This window comes from Aotus nancymaae, unplaced genomic scaffold, assembly GCF_030222135.1.
Source record: "Aotus nancymaae isolate 86718 unplaced genomic scaffold, 86718_ANA_hifiasm-v0.15.2.pri h1tg000011l, whole genome shotgun sequence".
NCBI classification, from domain to species: Eukaryota; Metazoa; Chordata; class Mammalia; order Primates; family Aotidae; genus Aotus; species Aotus nancymaae.
In genome coordinates this window covers 59204166-59225766 of record NW_026988422.1, presented here as the reverse complement: position 1 = coordinate 59225766, position 21601 = coordinate 59204166, and the positions used below count along the sequence as shown (strand labels likewise).

Sequence of the window (21601 nt, the reverse complement as noted above, 5' to 3'; positions counted from 1 at the left end):
CCTGGAGCTTTCTAGTCCACCATCTTGCTGACATTCCTCTCCACTGTCTAAGTCTTAGACACAAAGGGTATATCCCAAGAAGATAGTATGTAGCCAGAGCGGTCAAGGCTGGGAGGTAATAAGAGACAAGTTGAATAGGAAAAGGCGGGGAGCGTAGGTCTGGAAATTAGAAACTGAAGACTTAGACTTGATTCTGTGAAATTAACAAGCTACTATAACAGTGCCTGGCAAGGCAACAAAGCCAAGGCATGCCCTGAGTGATAGCTCATGCCTGTAATCCCAGCACTGTGGGCGGCGGAGGCAGGAGGATTACTTGAGGCCAGGGGTTCAAGACCAGCCTGGGCAACAGAGTGAGACCCCAATTCCACAAAAAATAAAATAATTAGCCAGGCATAGTGGCACACACCTGTAGTCCCAGCAACTCTGTAGGCTGAAGCAAGGAGCTCTTAAGCCCAGGAAGTCGAGACTGCAGTAAGCTGAGATTGTGCCACTGAATTCTAGCCTGAGCAACAGAGCAAGACTCTTCCTCTCAAAACAGAAAAAAGAAAAATCACTTCCAAGATTAGGTTATAGAGGAAAAAACTATTAAAAGCCAAGGCAGAAGCCAGGCCAGGCCAATCTGAGCTTCCTCCAGTGCACTAGATTGAATGTCAAAGAACCCAAAGGATGTGGAGCATATGCATGGTTTCAGCTCACATCCCATTAGGGCTCCCCGACTCCCCAACCCTGGCTCAGGACATTTTCAGTACTTTAGGTGAGTCCAAATCATGAGCCCCAGCCCAGCCTCTGCCCTCAGTCTGAAGGGTGAGTGGCCCAAGCTCCCACTGCTTCCCACTGAACCCAACATACATAAAACATATCATAAATGAACCCTGACCAGCTGGGTGCAGTGGCTCACACCTGTAATCCCAGCACTGTGGGAGGCCAAGATAGGAGAATCACTTGAGGCCAGGAGTTTGAGATCAGCCCAGGCAACAAAGCGAGACCTCATCTCTACAAAAAAAGGAAAAGAAAAAAAAATCAGCCCTGACAAGAATGTGGCTCCAAGCAGGCAGTCTCTTCCCATGCATGCTGCTCCTTCCTCCTGGTGGTTTCAAAAAGTGCCTGATCATGAGCCTCATTTGGGAGCCCAGTTGAAAATAATACATAATGCTGGCTGGGCGTAGTGGCTCATGTCTGTAGTCCCAGCACTTTGGGAGGCTGAGACGGGTGGATCACCTGAGGTTGGGAGTTCAAGACCAGCTTGGCCAACATGGTGAAATCGTATCTCTACTAAAAATACAAAAATTAGCCAGGCGTGGTGGCAGGCGCCTGTAATCCCAGCTACTCAGGAGGCTGAGGCATGAAAATCACCTGAACCTGGGAGGTGGAGGTCGCAGTGAGCTGAGATTATACCACTGCAGTCCGGCCTGGGTGGCAGAGGGACACTCTATCTCAAAAAAAAAAAAAAAAAGAATACAGAATGCTGGGCCCCTCCCATAGAGAGTTTGGTTAAGAGAGACTGCGTGGGAACACAGACCTCTGTATTTTCATCCAGCCCCATGGGTGAGGCAAATCACTAACCACTTTTGGAAGTACTCGGCTAATCCCCAGAAATGCTAGCCTCTGGCATTGTTTCCACGTGCCCATGTGTTTGGTGAGAACTTTTCAAGGAAGGAGAAAGAAGAACTGAAATTCAGTTCCATGCAACCTTTCCCAGAAGTCTCAAACTAGCTTCTTATTATTATTATTGTTATTATTTTTTTTATGAGACAGGTCTTGCTCTGTAGCTTAGATTGGAGTGCAGCGGCACATTGTGGCTCACTGTAACCTCTGCCTCCAAGGTTCAATTCTCCTGCCTCAGCCTCCCAAAGTGCTGGGATTACAGACATATGCCACCACGCCTGGCCTTCAAACTGGATTTAATCTGATGCAATTTTAAGACATAAAATACATTTTTAAAAAATGAAATGAATTAGTTACCAGCATTTAAAAACAGGTTTCATGGTCAGATACAGAAGGACAAGTATGATTTCACTTTTACGAGGATCCTAGCGTAGGCAAATTCATAGGAACAGAAAGTAGACTAGAGGTTACCAGGGGATGGAGGGAGGGGCAAAGGGGGAATTATTGCTCAATGAGTACAGAGATTTTACTGAGGATGATGACAAAGCTTTGGGTATAGATAGTGGTAATGGTTGTACAACATTGTAAATACATTTAACGTCACTGAACTGTACACTTATGAATGGTTAAAGTGGTAAATATTATTTATATTTTATCATGATTACAAATACAAGTTTCACATACAAATCTGGATTTCTGATTTCAAAGAAAAAAAATGAAGATCTGATACCACCAAGTCATGCTTTGTATATGTCAATGATTGGTGGGAGCTGAAGCAACTGCTGCCTTTAGATAGGGTGCAAACTCTCATGTTCATTGGGACCCCACCATACTCCAGTGTCACTTTTAGTAGGCCTGCCTCAGCATTTATATGGCCTGGCTGGCCCCCATAACCATTTCAGAGGATGGTCCCACACCTACCCCGTCTACCTTCAGTCACTACTAGCCTTGTTCTCTGCTCTCAGCCCTTGTCTACTTCTCTCCAATGTACAATAGGAGGCTAGAAAGTAGACAGTCATGTGAGCAAGCACTCTGTGTGCTGTCAATAGCAATAACAATCAGTAGAAGTGAACAGAAGAGTTTGCCTTCACCTCCCCAAACTTCTCTCAGACCTTGAAAGACCTCTGACATTAAGAGATCCAAAATGACAACCCTGGACTGCAACATACCCAAGTGGTCATGACTCTGGAGCAAGACTAGGCTGATCACACTCTTTATGACTGTGACTTCCAAGTCAACCTCAGAAACTCTCAGCCTCTCTGGGTGATACCATATGATCAGCCAGTCTAGCAAACACAGCCTCCTCAAGGCTGGAGTCACTTTCTAGAGCCCTTCTTTATCTGCCAGGATCTGATTTCCACTGCTGAAATACTATCATTGTTCCAGACCTGCACTATCCAACTGATTATGTTTATCTAACTGGTTAACCTGGGGCCACTGCTTAATGGGTTGTTATAAAGCCAAGATGTTATAAAGATGGCCAGCCATCTGTAAGCATAAAATACACACCAGTTTCCAAAGACTTAGTAATGAATATAAAATCACAGATTACTAACTTTATTATATTGACAACATGTTGAAATAATATTTTGGATCTATTGGGCTAAATAAAATATAATCCTAATATATCTATATCTCCTATATATAACTACAGTTTGAATGTGTCCCCCAAAGTCCATGTGTTAAAAACTTAATACCCAGTGTAACAGTGTTGAGAGCTAGGGCCTTTAAGAGGTGATAATGTGGCTGCGTATGGTGGCTCATGCTTGTAAATTCAGCACTTTGGGAGGCTGAGGTGGGAGGGTTGCTTGAGCCCAGAAGTTTAAGACCAGCCTGGACAACACAGCAGTAAGACCCCATCTCTATAAAAATTAAAAAATTAGCCAGGTGTGGTGGTGTGTGCCTATAGTCCCAGCTACTCTGAAGCCTGAGGCAGGGGATCACTTGAGCCCAGGAGGTTGGAGCTGAGGTGAGCTGCAATCATGCCACTGTACTCCAAGCTGGTGACAGAGTGAAACCCTATCTCTTAAAAAAAAAAAAAAAAAAGGTGATAATGTGATTATTGCAAGAGTGAACTCATTATCATAAGAGTGGGTTTGTTATAAAAGTCAGTTTGGCTGCTCTCATTCTCTCTGTCACCCATGTGATGGCTCCTGCCATGTTATGATGCAGCAAGAAGGCCCTCACCAGATGCAGCCCCTTAATTGTGGATTTCCCAGTCTCCAGAACCATTAGCCAAATTAATTTCTGTTCACTGCAATTTGCCCAGTCTGTGGTGTTCTGTGATAACAGCATAAAACTGACTAAGACAGAAAACTGATGCTGTGAAGTGGTCTGATGCCACAACAAATACCTGAAAATGTGGAAGTGGCTTTTGAACTGGAAAGGGGTAGAAGGTGGAAGAATTTGGGGGATCTGCCATGAATGGAACATTATGGGCAATTCTGGTCAAGGCTCAGATGAAGAAAGAACTTTAAGAAGAGCCTAAAGCTTCTCATGGATTACTTAAGTGATCCTAATCAGAATGTCGGTAGAAATATAGGCAGTTGTAGACAGTAAAGACCATTCTGATGAGATGGCAGATGGAAATGAGGAACAACGTATTGGAAACTGGAGTAAAAGCCATTCTTGTTATCCACTTGCAAATAACTTGGCAGAATTGCATCAGCGTCTAGGAATTTGTGGAAGACAGAACTTAAGAGTGATGAACTAGGATATCTGGTAAAAGAAATTTCTAAGCAAAATATTGAAGGAGCTGTTTTGCTACTTTAAAGCACATATAGTAAAATGTGAGAAAAGAGAAATGACTAAAAGATGGACTTTATAATGAAAAAGAAAGCAGAGCAGAAAGATTTGGGAAATTTGAAAGCGAGCCATGTAGAGTGAAAAGGTGTCCGTAGGAGACAAACCAAGGGTGTGGCCAAGCAAACATTTGCTAAAAATCTTAGTCCAGACAGAAGGCAACCAGGTCTATTCATCAAGACAATGGGAAAAAAACCCTAAAGATATTTCAGAGATTGTCTAAGCAGGCTGGGACCTTGAGGACAAGTCCCATGGTTTGGATATGATCTTAGTTTGTCCCCACTTAAACTTATGTTGAAATTTGATCCCCAATGGAGTGGTGTTGGGAGGGGGGCCTAGTGGGAGGTATTTGGATCATGGGGTTGGATCCCTCATGAGCTGATCTCATGGAAGCAGGTTCTCACTCTCGCAAGACCAGATTAGTTCCTGCAGGAATGGATGAGTTCCCATGATAGTTAGTCGTTATAAAGCCAAGAGATCCCTTGGGTTAGGTCTCTTTGCATGTATCCACTTGCCCTTTGACCTTCTCTGTCATGTTATAATGCATTATGAAAGCTACATCCCCCTGCTGTCTGGGACATTCAGCCAGCCTTGCCAGAAGCCAGGGCCATGCCCTTGAATGTCCCAGCCTTCAGAACAGTGAGGTAAATAAACCTTTTCTTTATAAATGACCCGGTTTCAGGTATTCTGTTATAACAACACAAAATGATCTAAGACAGACAATTTGTACTAAGGAGTGGGGTCATGACATAAAGATACCTAAAAATGCAGAAGCAGTTTTGGAACTGAGTGATGGGCAGAGGTTGGAAGAGTTTAAATGAATAGGCTAGAAAACACCTGAATTGCTGTGAACAGGGCATTAAGAGTAATTTTGATAAGGGGTCAGAAAAAGACAAAAAGATGAGGGAACGTTTGGAACTTCTCAGAGATTGGTTAGATGGTTATGACCAAAATGCTGATAGAAATATGGACAGTAAAGGCCATTCTGATGAAGGAAAGTAGTGTTTATTTGGAAATTGGAAAAAGATCAACCATGTTACACCATAGCAAAGAACTTGGCTGCATCGTGTCCATGCCTTAGGGCTTTATGGAAGACCAAACATAAGAGTCATAACCTAGGGCATCTGGCAGAAGAAATTTCTAAGCAGCAAAATGCTCAAGACACAGTGCGGTTACTCTGGCAGCTTACACACAACAAAGGAGTGACCTAAAGGTGAAATTTGTAAGAAGCAGAGCATTAAAATTTAGAAAATGTGCAGCCTGGCCATGTGGTAGAGAATGAAAGAGCATTTTCAGGAGAGGAATCTAAGGGTGCAGCTGAGAGACCTTTTGCTAAAGAGATTAGTGCCGATAGAAGGAGGCCAGGTACTAACAGAACAATGGGAAAAAGGCTCTGAAAGTGTTTCTAAGGTCTAAGGCCATTCCTCCTATAACAGACCAAGAGGCCTAGGAGGACAGAATGGTGGGGTACCATTGTCCTGAACCACCTCAGGATGCCTCTCCTAGCTGCTCTGGCCAGAACAGCCATGGCCCAAATAGCCCCAGGTACAACTTGAGCCACTGCACTGGAGAGTGTGAGCTGTGAGTCTTGGTGGCATCCATGTCCACATGGTACTATTGTGCATGCATGTGGAATTGAAGAGTGTGGGCATGGCAGCTTCCACCTAGATTTCAGATGATGTGTCAGAAAGCCTGGGAGCAGACTAGGCACAGTGGCTCATGCTTGAAATCCCAACTCTAGGAGGCTGAGGTGGGCAGGTCACTTGAGCCCAGGAGTTCAAGACCAGCCTGGGAAAAATGGCAAGACCTAGCCAGGTGCAGTGATATGTGCCTGTAGTCCCAGCTACTTGGGAAGCTGAGGCCAGAAGACTGATTCAGCCTTGGAGGTCAAGGCTGCAGTGACCTGTGATCGCACCACTGCACTCCAACCTGGGTGACAGAGTGAGACCCTTTGTCAAAAATAAAGGGATAAAGGTAAAAAAGAAAGCCTAGGAGCCTAGGCAGAAACCTGCCATGGGGCAGAGCCACCATAGACAGCCTCTACCAAGGCAATGCCAAGCAGAAATGTGAGGTCAGAGCTTCTGCAAAGAGTCCTCGCTAGGACAATGCCTAGTGGAGCCACAAGGGCAGGGCCACTGCAGGACCCCAGAACGCTAGAGTCACTGGCAGCATGTGACTTCAGCCTGGATAAGCTTCAGGCAATTGATTCCAACCTGTGAGCACAGCCATGTGGGCTATGTCCAACAAAGTCATGGGGAAAGGGCTGTCTGAAGCATTGGGAACCCACTCCTGGCACCAGTGTGTCCAGGATGCAAAACATCGGTCCAAAGGAGATTATTCTGGATGTTTAAGGTTTCAAGTCTGCTGGGCAGGGCTTGGTGTGGTTCATGCCTGTAATCCAGGCACTTTGAGAGGCCAAGGTGGGAGGATCACTTGAACCCAGGAGTTTGAGACCACTGTGGGCAACATGGCAAAACTCCATCTACCAAAAAACAAAAAAATTAGCTGGGTGTGGTGGAGTGCGCCTGGTCCCAGCTACTTGGGAGGTTGAGGTGGGAGGATCACTTGTAGCCAGGTGGCAGAAATTGCAGTGAGCCAAGAACCCATCACAGCAGTCCAGCCTGGGTGAAAGAGTGAGACCCTATGTTTGAATGGCAATTTTACCCAATGTCTGTGCAACCATTGTATCTTGGAAGTAAGCAACTTGTTTTAGAGTTTAAAAGCTCATAGTTGGAAGGAATGTGCCTTGAGTTTCAGATGCAGTTTTAGACTTTGGACTTTTGAGTTGATGCTGAAACAAGTGTATTAGCCTATTCTCACATTGCTATGAAGAAATACTGGAGACTGGGTAATGATAAAGAAAAGAGGTTTAATTGGCTCATGGTTCTGCAGGCCATATAAGAAGCATGATGCTGGCATCTGCTCAGCTTCTGGGAGGCCTCAGGAAACTTACAATCATGGTGGAAGTCAAAGGGGGAAGTACACACATCGCCTGGTCAGAGTAGGAGCAAAGAGAGAGGGAGGAGTTGCTGCATTCTTTAAACAACCAGATCTCATAAGAACTCATTATCACAAGAATAGCTCCAAGGAGATGGTGCTAAACCATTCGTGAGAAATCCATTCCCATGAACCAATCATCTCCCACCAGGCCCCACCTCCCGTACTGGGACTGCAATTCAACATGAGATTTGGTGAGGACATAGCCCCAAACCATATCAACAAGTTAAGACTCTTGGGAGTATTGAGGTGGAATGACTGTATTTTGTATGTGAAAAGGGCATGAGTTTTGGGGGGCTAAGAGCAGAATGCTATGGTTTGGATATGATTTGAGTCTACAACCACCAAAACTCATGTTGCAATTTGATCCTCAATAGAGTGGTGTTGGGAGGTAGTCCCTGGTAGGAAGTGTTTGGGTCATGTGGGCACATCCCTCATGAATGGCTTGGTGCTGATCTCACAGTAGCAAGTTGTCACTCTCATGAAACTGGATTGTTCTCAAGGGAATGGATTAGTTCCTAAGGGAGTGGGTTGTTATAAAGCTAGGATGCCCCTGGGTTATGCCTCTTCATATGCATCCACTTCACCTTTGACTTTCTCTGCATGTTAGGACACAGCACAGAAGCCCTTGCCAGAAGCTGGGGCCATGCCCTGGAACTTTTCATTTTGCAGAACCATGAGCTAAAGAAATCTCTTTTATTTTCTATTTCTTTTTCTTTTTCTTTTTTTAGATGGAGTTTTGCGCTGCTGCCAGCCTGCAGTGCAGTGGCACAATCTCAGCTCACTGCAACCTCTGCCTCCTGGGTTTAAGTGATTCTCCTGCCTCAACCCCCCAAGTAGCTGGGACTACAGGCACGTGCCACCACACCCAGCTAATTTTTGTATTTTTTAGTAGAGACGGGGTTTCACCATGTTGGCCAGGCTGGTCTCGATCTCCTGACCTTGGTGATCTGCCCACCTCGGCCTCCCAAAGTGTTGGCATTACAGACATGAGCCGCCGCACCTGGCCACCTCTTTTCTTAATTACTCGGTCTCAGGTATAGTTATAGCAACACAAAATCAACTAAGACAGTAAGGTTTCCAGAGAGTCACCATGGGACCTCAGCATTCACTGCCCAGAGCTGCCTTGGAACTCTGCTCCCTGCAGTTTGGCACAGCACCCCTTGGCCACCCTAGCCATGGCTCAAGTGGTCCCAGGTGTGGCTTGATCTTCTTCTCTAGAAGGTACAAGCCATTAACTTTGGTGGCATCCACATGGTGCTAATCTGCAGGTGCATAGAGTGCAAGAGCTGTGGGCCATGGTGGCTTCCATCTAGACTTCAGAGAATGTCATGAACAGCTTGGGGGCTCAGGCAGACTTGTTCGAGGGGCAGAGCCACTTGCAGAGGGCTCCCAAAAGGGTAATGCCTAGTGGAGCCACAAAGTGTGGCCATCACCAAGACCCCAAAACTGTAGAGCTACCAGTGTGCAACACTGGCCTGGTAGAGTTGCAGGCATGAGACTCCAACTGTGAGAGCTGCTGGGTGGACTGAGCCCAACCAAGCTGTTTGATATAAAGTCAAAGAAGATTATTCCTCAACTTTAAGACTGAATGTTGTTTTCCCTGTTGAGTTTTGCACTTACTTGGGACCAGTTACCCTTTTCTTCTTGACTATTTCACCTTTTTGTAATATCTATCCTATGCCTGTCCCACCATTGTATTTTGGAAACATATAACTTGTTAGTTTTGGGGGGTTGTTTTTGAGACAGGGTCTCTCTCTCTGTCACCTGGGCTGGAGTGCAGTGGCATGATCATGGCTCACTACAGTCTTGACCTCCTGGGCTCAAGCTATCCTTGTACCTCAGCCTCCCAAGTAGCTGGAACTGTAGGCATGTGCAACCATGCACAACTTTTTTTTTTTTTTTTAAATGTCCAGGCTGGATTTTGTTAATTTCACAGGTTCAGAGGTGGAGAGGAATTTGTCTCATTATGAATTGTGCCTTGAGTCTCCCTCACGTGGGATTTAGGTGAGACTCTAGAATTTGGGCGTTTGAGTTGATGCTGGAACAAGTTAAGACTTAACAGGTCTACAGCCATACCATCCTGAAAGTGCCTGATCTCGTCTGATCGTGAAAGCTAAGCAAGGTTGGGCCTGGTTAGTACTTAGATGGGAGACCACCTGGGAATACCGGGTGCTGTAGGCTTTTTAAAAAAAAAAAAAGACTTTTGGGGGATATTGGGATAGAATGAATGTGTTTTGTGCAAGAGAAGGACATAAAGTCTAGGGGCCAGGGATAGAATACTATGGTTTGAATGTGTCCCTTAAAGTTCATGTGTTGCGGGGGGCCAAGCGCAGTGGCTCATGCCTGTAATCTAAGCACTTTGGGAGGCCGAGGCAGGCAGATCACTTGAGGTCAGGAGTTCAAAACCATCCTAGCCAACATGGTGAAACACCATCTCTACTGAAAATAGAAAATGAGCTGGGCATAGTGACAGGTGCCTGTAATCCAAGCTACTTCAGAGGCTGAGGCAGGAGAATTGCTTGAATCTGGGAGGCAGAATTTGGAGTGAGCCAAGATCTTGTCTGCGAACTCCAGCCTTAGCGGACAGTGTGAGACTCTATCTCAAAACAAACAAACAAACAAACAACAACAACAAAAGTTCACCTGTTGGAAATCTAATTCCCAGTGTAACACTACTGAGACATGAGACCTTTAAGAGGTGATCGGGTCAGAGGGCTCTACCTTCATGAATGGATCAATGTCATAACAAGGGTGGGTTTGTCATAAAAGTCAGTTTGGCCCTCTCTTGCACTCTCTTGAGCATGAGATGCCATCTATCAAGTTATGACACAGCAAGAAGACCATCACCAGATGCTGATCCCTTGGCTTTGGACTGCCCAGCCATTCAAATTGTAAGCCAAGTAAATTTCTGTTCATTATTAATTACCTAGTCTGTGGTATTCTGTGAGAGCAGCATAAAACAAACTAAAGCATTTACTAAAACTATTTTCAGCTGTTATTTTTACTTAAACAAATGTACATCTTTAATGTGGCTACTAGAAAATCTAGTCACATATGTGACTTGCATTTGTGGTCTGCATTGTATTTCTATTGGTCAGTGCTATTTTAGACAGATAGCCTTGGTTTCTATAGAATTGGTTCTGTAAAGTGACTATATACTTCTAAAAGTAAACTGATTCTCTCCTATTCTATTTCTGGATTGCACTGTGCTATGAGCTACCTGGCAAAGTCCCCTCACTATGTCCATCCTGCTGGACTCTCACCCAGGTTAGGACTGACCTTGAATATCTCTTTTAGATCCTACATCTCTCTTGTCCTGTATCACTAAGGAAACAAGGTTTTCTTCCAATCCTTGCACAATAACAATGTATGCATTGTCACTTAAAACCCCACACAGCTCATCTCCCTTTGAAACAATGCTACAAGTTTTGCTAAAAATTCCAGGCTGTTATTACCTGGGGGCTACTGGTCAGAGCATACCAAGAAAAGGGAAGGGCCTCAGTTGTATTCTCCAGGTTCACTTTCCCTCTCTCCCCTCTGCTCTGGATTCACTGGTTTCTTCCTGCTAGAGACTTCACCCTCACCTTCTTGACAAGGCAATCGCTGTGCTAGGTTAGAAGAGGCAGAATCAGCTCTTTAGCGGCAACTTCAAAAAGAAAACAAGTGCTAGACCCTTAAACTAGACAGAACTGCTGGAAACTATCACCAATAACCCTGGAGACACAAGGGGAAAAAGTAAATCCTCAGAATCTGCCTTTGCTCTTTTTACATATATGCTTGATCCACAAGTAATATTGGCCTACTGAGAGTGGCTTGAAGGTAGAACTGGGTTTAAATTTCTCTTTTACTACCCAGTAGCTATAGGACTCTGGATAAAGTTGGAAGATTTATCTGGGTCTCAGTTCCCTCTCCTGCAACAATGGGGACAATTTCACCTACCTCACAGAGTTGTTGAAAGGATTAAGTTAAATAATGGATGTAAATGTACCTTGCATAATAGTAGGTGTTTAATAGATATTAGCTTCTTTTCCCTTCTTTACCCTTTCCCATAGCAGTTAGGCAAAGAAAATGCTAAAAACCTCATGGAGAACTGAAAATAAATCCTCTGTGCTCTGATCTGTTTAGTTGTGGTGTGTGTGTCTGTGTGTTTTTTTTCTTTTTTTTTTTTTTTTTTTTTTTTTTTTTTTGTTTTTTTGTTTTTTTGAGACGGAGTTTCGCTCTTGATACCCAGGCTGGAGCGCAATGGCGCGATCTCGGCTCACCGCAATCTCCGCTTCCTGGGTTCAGGCAATTCTCCTGCCTCAGCCTCCTGAGTAGCTGGGATTACAGGCACGCGCCACTGTGCCCAGCTAATTTTTTTTTTGTATTAGTAGAGACGGGGTTTCACCATGTTGACCAGGATGGTCTCGATCTTTTGACCTCGTGATCCACCCGCCTCGGCCTCCCAAAGTGCTGGGATTACAGGCTTGAGCCACCGCGCCCGGCCGGTGTTTTTTTTCTAATACAATCTGAATCTTGACTCCTGGTACAATTTTTTAAAACCTGGTATAGTAACTCTTCAAAGGCAAGAATTATCTTTGCAGCCCTAGCACGCTGTCTTGCAAAAGACTAGATAAATGCTTGTTGAAAGGAAGAATGTCGGATTTTAATGCAAGCAGAAGGTAGTGCACATGTGGAATATGGAAGAAGCATTTAAAGAGCGATGTCAGAATTACTGGAGTACAAAGGTTATGGTGATCTTTGTGTTAGGGTCAAAGTGAAGTGACTACCTTCCTGGAGGTAAAAATGAACAGAATGGGAAATTTGCCTTTAGAGAAGTTTTGTAAAGTTTCTGTTTTCAAACAAAATATGTCTAAATGAAAGTTTACATTTTCTAAATGAAATTAATAGATATGAGAAAATAGGCCAATGAGAAGAACTAGAATGACCAATCCTTTGTTAAACACACAGCCAGGACCCTACGTGCTCAGAAAGAAGCGAGACTGAAAGGCAGTGATCTGGCTAAAGGGCGTTTGCTTTAAATACTCCCATAAATATTTGCTTCAAGTGTTTGGAGATGGCGTTCAGGTTTGCAATCTGCCCAGCTTTCTGGATCATAACCACACTGAGATGCAAAGAATTTGAGCTTCTCCTTGCAATAAGAAAGGAAAGAGAAAAAGATTAAGACATGAATTAACCTTTCTAGGCCTTGGAAACTCAGAGCGAGATTTCTACTCCATCCTGCTGGACTTGGCTCTAAATCCCAGGGAAGGAGTTTGGCACAAAGCATCGTTCCCACTGTCCTGGCTTCAGCTGTGTATAAAACAAGGTAAAAACAGTGCCAAACACCACCAGGCATGGCTCTGCAATTCTATGCAGTACAGGAGATACCGCACTCTAGGAAAGCTGTTTGGTCCAACTGAAAACACTGCCAAGTTCTGATGGCACCAGAGTAGTCTGATGCCCAGGGGCTGCTGCCAGAGAAATAAGAGCACTCCTGAAGTTGCAGGTCTAAGTTGGTGGACTGACACAGGTTCGGAACAAACAATGAAGGTAGAGTATGTTCTAGAAGCATGCTTTCCACTGTGGCAAGAGCAACTGTGGATGAAGGAGCAGGCTCCCCTGCTTTTGTGTCCCACCTCTCTTACAGCATCACAATCACTGCCCGTCACACCCAGTCACAGTCACCTAGAGTCACAAACACTGCTGAACAATCAGAAAATTACAGACTCCCACACCCAGTAGTTAGGTGCAATCTGAAACGCGCCCCTCTGAACATTCACAAACTCTTCTACCTACCTGATTGCCAAAGACAGCCACAGAGCAGGCTGTGGAAACCTCATTAGCCCCGAACCAGACGGAAGCGATGCGGGAGGGCATGCCCAGGATGAAAACCTGGGCCACGGAGCAGATGAGCTGGCCCACCACGGTGACTGGGAAGAGGTGCGGCCGCAGGCTGCCTAGCTTCACCCAGGCTCCCAGGCAGTTGAGAGCCGAGCCGGTGAGAGCAATGGTGCGCAGGCCGAACTTCTCCAGCAGCCAAGCCACTGGCAGGAGCAGCGGGATGTAGGTCAGCATGTAGCACATGGACAACCAGTCAATGGCAAAGGCGCTGACCCCGTAGAAGTGCATGAAGATGTTATTGATGGAGCTGTACTGGATCCACTGGAAGGCGTTGCACATGGAGTAGCAGCTGAACACCAGGACCACGGCCCAACGGCGCCTGCTCACCTTGATTACGCTGAGGTTCTCGGGGTCCGAGCCACTGGAGTGAGCCAAGCCACTGGGTTGCGCTAAGGTACTGGGGTGGGCCGAACTGCTGGGATGGACAGAGACGCTGGGGTTGACGGAGACGCTGGGATGGACCGAGACGCTGGCGTCCGCTTGGAGTTCGGTCTCCGGCGCAGGGGTGTCATCGCGCTCTTCCTCGTTGGGACCTTCATTCACCATGGCCACAGTCTCCCCTGGAATCCTGGAGAAGTGGTGAGGACTCCGGCAGTCTTAAGGGACAGTGGCCTCCGCTGGTCTCTTAGAGTAGAAAGGACACTTGCCTATCCCAGAAGACACATAAAGACTCGAGGCTGCGTAAAAGCCGCTAGTGGGGATCCCTGCGCTCACCCCCAAGCTCCTGCTCCTACTTTTCCTTGGGGAATCTCTCTGTTCCCACCTGCGGCGATCGCTGTCCCAAGGCCGGCCGCACACGCCGCAGCCGGCTTCGGACCGCTCCTGCCCTGGGTCTCCCCACAAGGCGTTTCTTGTGCAGGCAAAGTTCTCTCCTGGCGCAGCCACTTCGCCCGCAGAGTCCTCTAGGGGCCAGATTGGGGCCTCGCCCCCTCGGGCACACGTGACCACCCCGCCCCCGTCCTGGCCGGCTTCCCCCACCCCCCAACTCCACCCACAAGCCGGTGTCTCTTGCCTTCTCGAGCCCGGCCCGCCGGGCAGCGCAGTTGTTTCGCCACAGCTTGCGGGATGCATTCCTCCCCCACGCCCTGGGCGCCATGGAAACCGCCCGGTTAATCCCCACCCCTTGAACTGTCCCTCAAATTCATGTGCCACCCGCTGTCATCGGACCCTCCAAAAAGATCCGCCTTTTCGAGGTAATCCTTCCCCAAAATAGAGCTTCCCCAGTTCCTGTCCGCTGCCCTGCACGCGTGCACCAAAGCCCGGCGCCTCCTAAGTGCCCAGGTGAATTCAAGAGGGATTCCCCAGCTTTCTCCCCCTTGGCTAGGCTCCCAGCCCCTTGCTGAACTAAAGAGAGATTTGTAGATTTCCCGGGCTCGTTGCGCTCCTGCGTTAAAGGGGCGTTACAGAAAACTCGCTTTACTCTCTTCTTTCCCTGCGGACGTGGTTTTGTCTTGGGGAGGTTAGATTTGAACCTGTTATATGGGGCTAATATTTCCTGACTGATTCTGGGCAAGGACCCTAGGGTGGTGGGGAAGGAAAGGGGAGTTTAAAGAAGCTGTAGAAGCTGTCCGCAGTTGTGTGGTGGAACGCTTAGCGCAGAGCTGGCTCCGGGCGTGGTCTTGGAAGCGGTCTTTGAACTCCAGCAGCCCTAGTCTGCCACCTGCCGGTCCCAGCCCAATTCAAAGGGCAAACCCTCGACTCATTGCACTGACTCATTGCCTTGGCGAGGGATCCTGGTAAGGAGCCCAAATTCTTCCTGAGTTCAAACACGAGCTTAGCCATAACGAGGTGTCACTGTAGATCAAGGAACTCCACCTCTCTGCGCTTCGGTTTCTTCATCTGTAAAGGGGGATGATGAAATAATAGTACCTACCTCACCGTGTTGTTTGGAGACTTGAATGAGTTAATACATGAACGCACTTAGAAAATTCCTACCACATAGTAAGTATTCCGTGAGTGCTGGCTATCCTAGCAAAAAGCTAACATTTGTTGCACAGTGCTAAATAAATGGAACGCATTTTCTCATTTAGGCATCACAAGAATTCTGTGGTAAGGTTGCTATTGCTGGCCTGCATTTTATAGATAAGAAAACTGAGTCTCAGAGAAGTGAAGTAACTTCTTGCTGACGGTCCCAGCTGGTATGAAGAGCCATAATTCTCCTGTGAGTCTGTAATCATTCAAGCTGTAGCCTAGCTATTCAAGTACGGTCTGTGGACAGCAGTGTGGGCAGCCTATGGGAGCTTTCTAGAAAGGCAGAATCCCCTCCAGTGTGAAGACCTTAAAAAAACAAAACAACAGCAAGAAGGGCAGGACGCCAGGCCCAACCTAGACCCACTGAACTGAAAGCTGCATTTTAACAAGACACCCAGGAGATTCATCCGTTTGGACATTACAGTTTGAGAACTATGGCATCACTGGTTCCTTTTTTTTTTTTCTTTGTTAAACTTCAGACCAGAAAATGAATAACTTGAAGTTCTGGGAAGTGGTTCTCCACTTGGTCTGGACATTCGAATCATATGAAGAAACTCTTAATATTCCAAATGCTCAGGCAACACCCCAAATAGAAATCTCTGAGGGTGGACCCGAACACCTGCATGTTTCACGCTGTGTTGGTTATCCCAACATGCAGCCGAGATAAGAACCACCGATTCCCGGGAGAGAACTAGATTCAAATGAACACTCCCTGCTTGAAGGCACCTACTTTTGGTAGAAACTATAGAGTCTCAGATTACAATGGGATATTTGAAGAGGGAGTTCAGACCCATCTAAAAATTTCTACCGTAATTTACCATCCCGTATCATCCATATTCCTCCTGTGTTGCCCATCATTCTCCAGGGAACACAGAACTCTGTTCTCTTAGAAGGCCTTCAGAGACCTCTCACTGCTTCTTTTCCCTCGGTCATCATGGGCCTCTCCCAAAACTCTTCAGAATATATTCTTAACTTCATTTTAGAGATAAGGAAACCCGCCTAGAGAGGCGGGTGTGTTATTCAGCGTCCTACAGCGAAATAGCATCAGAACGAGCAGCAGTAAAATGGGTTCTCCTTCCATGTGATCTTTCACATGAGCTCTTCTGGGGCAGCCCTTCAGCTTGGCGAGAGACTCCAAGGGGTCTAGCCTGGGATTCAAGTGAGATTTGGAATTGCTTTTGTGGTGGTACGAGTTGGATCTGTTGTGAGTTGGGATGGGTCTGGGTTGGGTCTGCTTAAACTTGAAGCTCTGTTTTGTCATTCTTAGCTTTGGGATCTTGAGCAAGTTGCTTGACGTCTCTATTCTTCAGTTTCTAAATTTATCACATAAGGATTAAAAATATCTGCCTCCAGCCTGGCGAGGTGGCTCACACTTGTAATCCCAGCACTTTGGGAGGCCAAGGTGGGTGGATTACTTGAGGTCAGGGGTTCAAGATCAGCCTGGCCAACATGGTGAAACCCCGTCTCTACTAAAAACACAAAAATTAGCCGGTGTGGTGGCGCGCACCTGTAATCCTAGCTGCTCAGGAGGCTGAGGCAGGAGAATTGCTTAAACCTGGGAGGCAGAGGTTGTAGTGAGCGGAGATGATGCCACTGGACTCCAGCCTGAGCGACAGAACGAGACTCCATCTCAAAAACAAAAACCCAAAAATACCTGCCTCATAGAATTGTTGTGAGAATTAAACAAGCTAATATGCATAAACAGTTTTCAATAACAATAATGATATTCTAGTCATCCCTAGCCACCACCGGGGTAGGGTGACTCTTGACTGATTCCCAAAGTGTTCGGGTGGTATGTTGGGGGGAAGCTCTATAAATATTGGGTAATACTACACAAAGAGAAGTATTCTGTATTCATCCCATTGAAAAAACATGTATTGAGCAGCTTACTATGTAGCATATCTATCTTTATGATGTTCTCTCTATCGGTATGTATAGGTACACCTTGAAGAGTAAGGAGAAATACATTTTAGAGATTGCTTCATGAAAGGGGGCTCTGGGTCTTGGTTCCTGGCCCTATCCAACTGATACCTTAGGAAGCTTGAGGGAACGAACCTCTGGCACTGAACTCAAGCTTGCAAGGCCTCCTGCAGAATGGTAAAGTCAGCCTGCTGGAGGCTATCCACTGGATTCAAAGTCAAAACATCACCCTCTTGTTGATAGCTTACTACCAGCCAAACAGAGCTGTAGATGTAAGAGGCAAGGAGTTTGCTGAGTGCATGGGAAGGCCAAATTTCTAATGAAATGAATCAGGTTGAGAGCCTGCATTATTCTTTCTTAAAAATGCCAACACTTGGAATTTGTAAAAATGTTGCCCTTACAAGTCTAATTTTTTATTTATTTATTTTTTATTGTTCCTCTTCCTCTGTCAACTGATACAAGTCTTATCTGTATAATTTATGTGCGTAATACTGCATGCTCATCAATATTCTGTTTGCCTTATCTCCCACACTTCCCTCAGATTTCTAGCTGTCTCAGGACTTGTGCATATTTTTGTATATCTTGGAGTGTTTAGTGAGATAAACTATGTAACACGTGCTCTTGATACGTGTCTGTAGAATTGAGCTGTACTGCACATCACCTGAAACTTTACAAAACTGGAGACAAAAAGGAAAGTCAATAGGATTTCAGAGATTGAAAAAAAATCAGAAAAAGTTCAAAAAAAAAAAGGGACAAAATGTCAACACAGTTGCCTCAAGTCTGGAAACTGGAAGTCAGTGGAACAATGCCTTCTGAAGGAAAACCATTTCTTACCTAGAATGCTATATCCAAACTACCAAAAAATCAATTTGAGAAGGGAGTGAAACATTTCAGATATGCAGAGCTTCACAAAAAATGATACTGCCTTATCTTCTCTCTCAGGAAGCTGCTGAAGGATGTGGTCCAGCAAAACAAGGAAGGAAACCTAGAGAGAGCAAGAGATTAAGGCTGAGGAAACCGGGAATCCGCCAGGAGAGGCAGGCAATGAGGAAACTCCTGGGTAGACAGCTATCTACTAGGCATAGAAAGCAGCGTACTCAGGTTGAAGCTGCTTCAAAGACCCCAGGAAAGAGTTCTTCAAGAAGGTCACACTGAAAGAATCACGTCTGAAAATATTGCAAGGTTTACACATTGGGGGAAGATTAGGGGTTGGACTAATGATAAGTACCACAAATATTACTAAGTACACGGGGGAAGGAAGCATTATTAACTCCAGTGGAATAAACAAAGCTATGGAGGAAAAGGAAAAAATAATCATGATATACCTTAAATGATTTGATTTGCATAGCAAAAACACAATAATAATAAAGTGAACACTGGAAATTGATGATGGGGGAGTGCGAAGTGGGCACTAGTGAAGCGTTGAGATGAGGGTGGGGTAAACAGTTAAACAAGGAGAATGGGACCGGGCTCACACCTGTAATCCCAGTACTTTGGGAAGCTGAGGCCAGTGAATTCCTTGAGCTCAGGAGTTCACGGCCAGCCTGAGGAACATAGCTAGACCCTGTCTCTATCAAAAGCAGAAACAAAAACAAAAACAAAAAACAAAGAGAACCGGACTTCTTCTCTGGGGTTTGCCTCTAAGCAGACCCTGGAGGGGAGGGAATCCAGACTCCCATTATGCAATACTTGTCTGCCATATTGAAAAGGCTACACAGCATGTAAATGCCTAACATGGAAAAAGCCCAGAAGTGTCCAGAAGTGTCCATATGGTGGTAAGTACCAAAATAATTGAGAAGAGTTGGGTGGCTCATGCCTGTAATCCCAGCACTTTGAGAGGCCAAGGCAGCAGAATCACTTGAGCTCAGGAGCTCAAGAGCAGCCTGGGTAACATAGCAAGATCTCATCTCTTAAAAAAAACAAAAAAAGAAAGAAAACAAAGAAAGAAAAAAATTTTAAAGAAAAAAATTACTTAAGAAAGAGAGAAGCTCAAGTCAAATGGACAAACCATGTATAGACATTCCAGTCAATAGACATAACCAAGCCCAGCCTTCAAGTTATCCCACCCAGAAACTAGACAAGACTGAAGCAACTTCCGGGTGATCCTAGTCCCAGTGATTCAAGTTACACCAGCCTTTCTAGTCTTTCCAGTGGAAGGCCAGACATCATGGAGCAGAAAGAAGCCATCTCTACCCTGCGCTGTTCGAATCCTGATCTTCAGAATCTATGAGCTTAACGGCTCTTGATTTATATCATGGATTTGGAGTAGCTTGTTACATAGCAAAATATAAATGAAATTGGACTGTTATGCCATTCTGTTTATAACTTTTGTATATATTTGAAATAGTCTGTAATAAAACATTTTTTAAAATGTGAAAAAAGAAATTGAGAAGAGTTGGAGGTAGTGGTCTCTGGAGCACAGGAAAGGGGGGTAGACAACTGATATTTTTGATACATGATTATTTTATTGTTTGAACAATGTATAACTAATTTTTTTAACTTAAAAAAACCCTAAAATTAAAAAACGGAATCAAATTGAACAGAGCTCCAGCTGCTTCACTGGGGCCTATAGGTGATGTCTTGAGGTGTGCTCAGCTCCTAGAGTTTATACTGTTGGTGCTAAGATGGACACCCAAGACTTCAACCCTGGAACCTCAGGATGCCTCTTCAGCTGAGCTGTGTCCACCAAAGTCCATCAGGGCATCACCTCAGAGAAGCTGTGTGTGTGTAATCAGAGGACCTATTTCCCACGCCCTAGTCTTGCTCGACCATTCCCTGGTCTTCGTTTTGCATCTACCGTCTTTCATACATGTAGCGTCTGTGGGGTCTTATCCTTACAACTTACGACTCAACTTCTGTCCCATCATCCAAAGACTCGTGCCAGGGTCTACTTGTCTAGAATTCTCTCTGCCGATGCAGCGCACCACTAGCTCCCAGTGAGCCAAGTCTGAAGACTGAGGATTACCCAGATCCTCCTTCACTTACTCCCAGTGTCACAGATGCTTCTTTCCTTACAGTCTTCCCTCCTGTCCTTTCTCTCTCTCTCTCTTTTTTTTTTTTTTTGAGATGGAATCTTGCTCTGTCACCCAGGCTGGAGTGCAGTGGTGCAATCTCAGCTCACTGCAACCTCTGCCTCCCAGGTTCAAGCGATTCTCCTGCCTCAGCCTCTCAAGTAGCTAGTATTACAGGTGCGCACCACCACACTTGGCTAATTTTTGTATTTTTAGTAGAGATAGGGTTTCACCATGTTGGCCAGCCTGGTCTCTAACTCCCGACCTCATGATCAGCCAGCCTCGGCCTCCAAAAGTGCTGGGATTACAGGCGTGAGCCACTGTGCCCAGCCCCCTCTTGTCCTTTCTCACTGCCGCCACCCTGCTGTAGCCTCTTCTGGCTTCTCACTTCCATCCCACGGCTGCCTCCTCGTTGTCCTCACTCATTCCAGTTCAGCCAGATGTTACCTCACAGGGTTTTCCAGTTCTCTTCAGGGTACCTTGCCTTGAACCCTCCAGTGGCCACCCCTAGCTCTCAGAAGCCTCACACTCAGCTCTGCGCACAAGGTCTCCGTGATGTCGTTCTGGCCACATCTCCCACCACTGTCCACTCCACACTTTTGCTCCAGACAGGTGGAGCCACCTGCAGCTCCCCACAAGCATGCTCCACAATGCAGGAAAAGCGTCCCCTCCTCCAGGAAGCCTTCCTCCATGCCCTAAGTGTGATTCAAAACTTTCTTTCCTTCCCTGAACGTGCAGATTTGTGGTAGTTCCTGTCACACAGTTTGTTTTTTTTTAATGAAACAAACATTTCATAAATGTTTGTTTACTTAAGTTAACCTCTCAGTATATGTTCCTCAAGCTTGTGAATCACGGCCTATTCATCTTCAAATCCCAACCTCTAGCTTTGCGTCTGGCCCACAGAGGGAAATGAAGGACTGACTGCATCAACTTCTTTCATGCATTTCCTAGATGAGCCCTACTTCCAGGTGGCCTCAAAATACATAATAACATGTCCAGGTTGTTCCGGATGCTCCTGTCTCCTTTGTTTATTGCATCTTCCTTTCTCTTTTCTGGAACGCGTCTCCTGTGGGGCTTGGGCCCCACTGCTACCCCTCACCGAGCCCATGAGTGGGAAAGTTGGGAGGGAATTCCTGTGCCATGGGGGAGTCTGGATTTCTTCCTCCCCAGGGTCCTCTCAGCTCAGAGAGTCCTTCTATGTCCATCCTAGAAGGTAATGTGCTCAGGGGCTCCTGAGGACTCAAGGAAGAAGAAGATCCATTTTCCTCAGACGAGAGTCCAGAAGAAATGCCTCCCAGCTGGACATGTGGACGCTGGGCTGTGTCTGGGACACATGGTTTGAAATAGTTTTTTCAGTTCCCTGGAAGCACATGAGTACATCTGGAAAGGCCTCAGATGGTATCAATCCT

At 45.8% G+C, this 21601-nt stretch overlaps 1 protein-coding gene and 1 pseudogene across 1 annotated transcript in view; one reads left to right on the top strand and one right to left on the bottom strand.

Annotated features, from left to right (window-relative positions):
- The window catches only part of FLVCR2 (FLVCR choline and putative heme transporter 2), a 62502-nt gene extending 48308 nt beyond the window's left edge, over positions 1–14194 (bottom strand). Inside the window, exon 1 of the mRNA XM_012438115.2 lies at positions 13186–14194. Within this exon, the coding sequence (XP_012293538.1) occupies positions 13186–13836 (651 nt within the window). The 5' untranslated portion in view covers positions 13837–14194. The remainder of the gene's footprint in view (positions 1–13185) is intronic.
- Positions 9470–9588, top strand: LOC135274526 (5S ribosomal RNA; annotated as a pseudogene).
- Positions 14195–21601: the final 7407 nt, after the last annotated feature.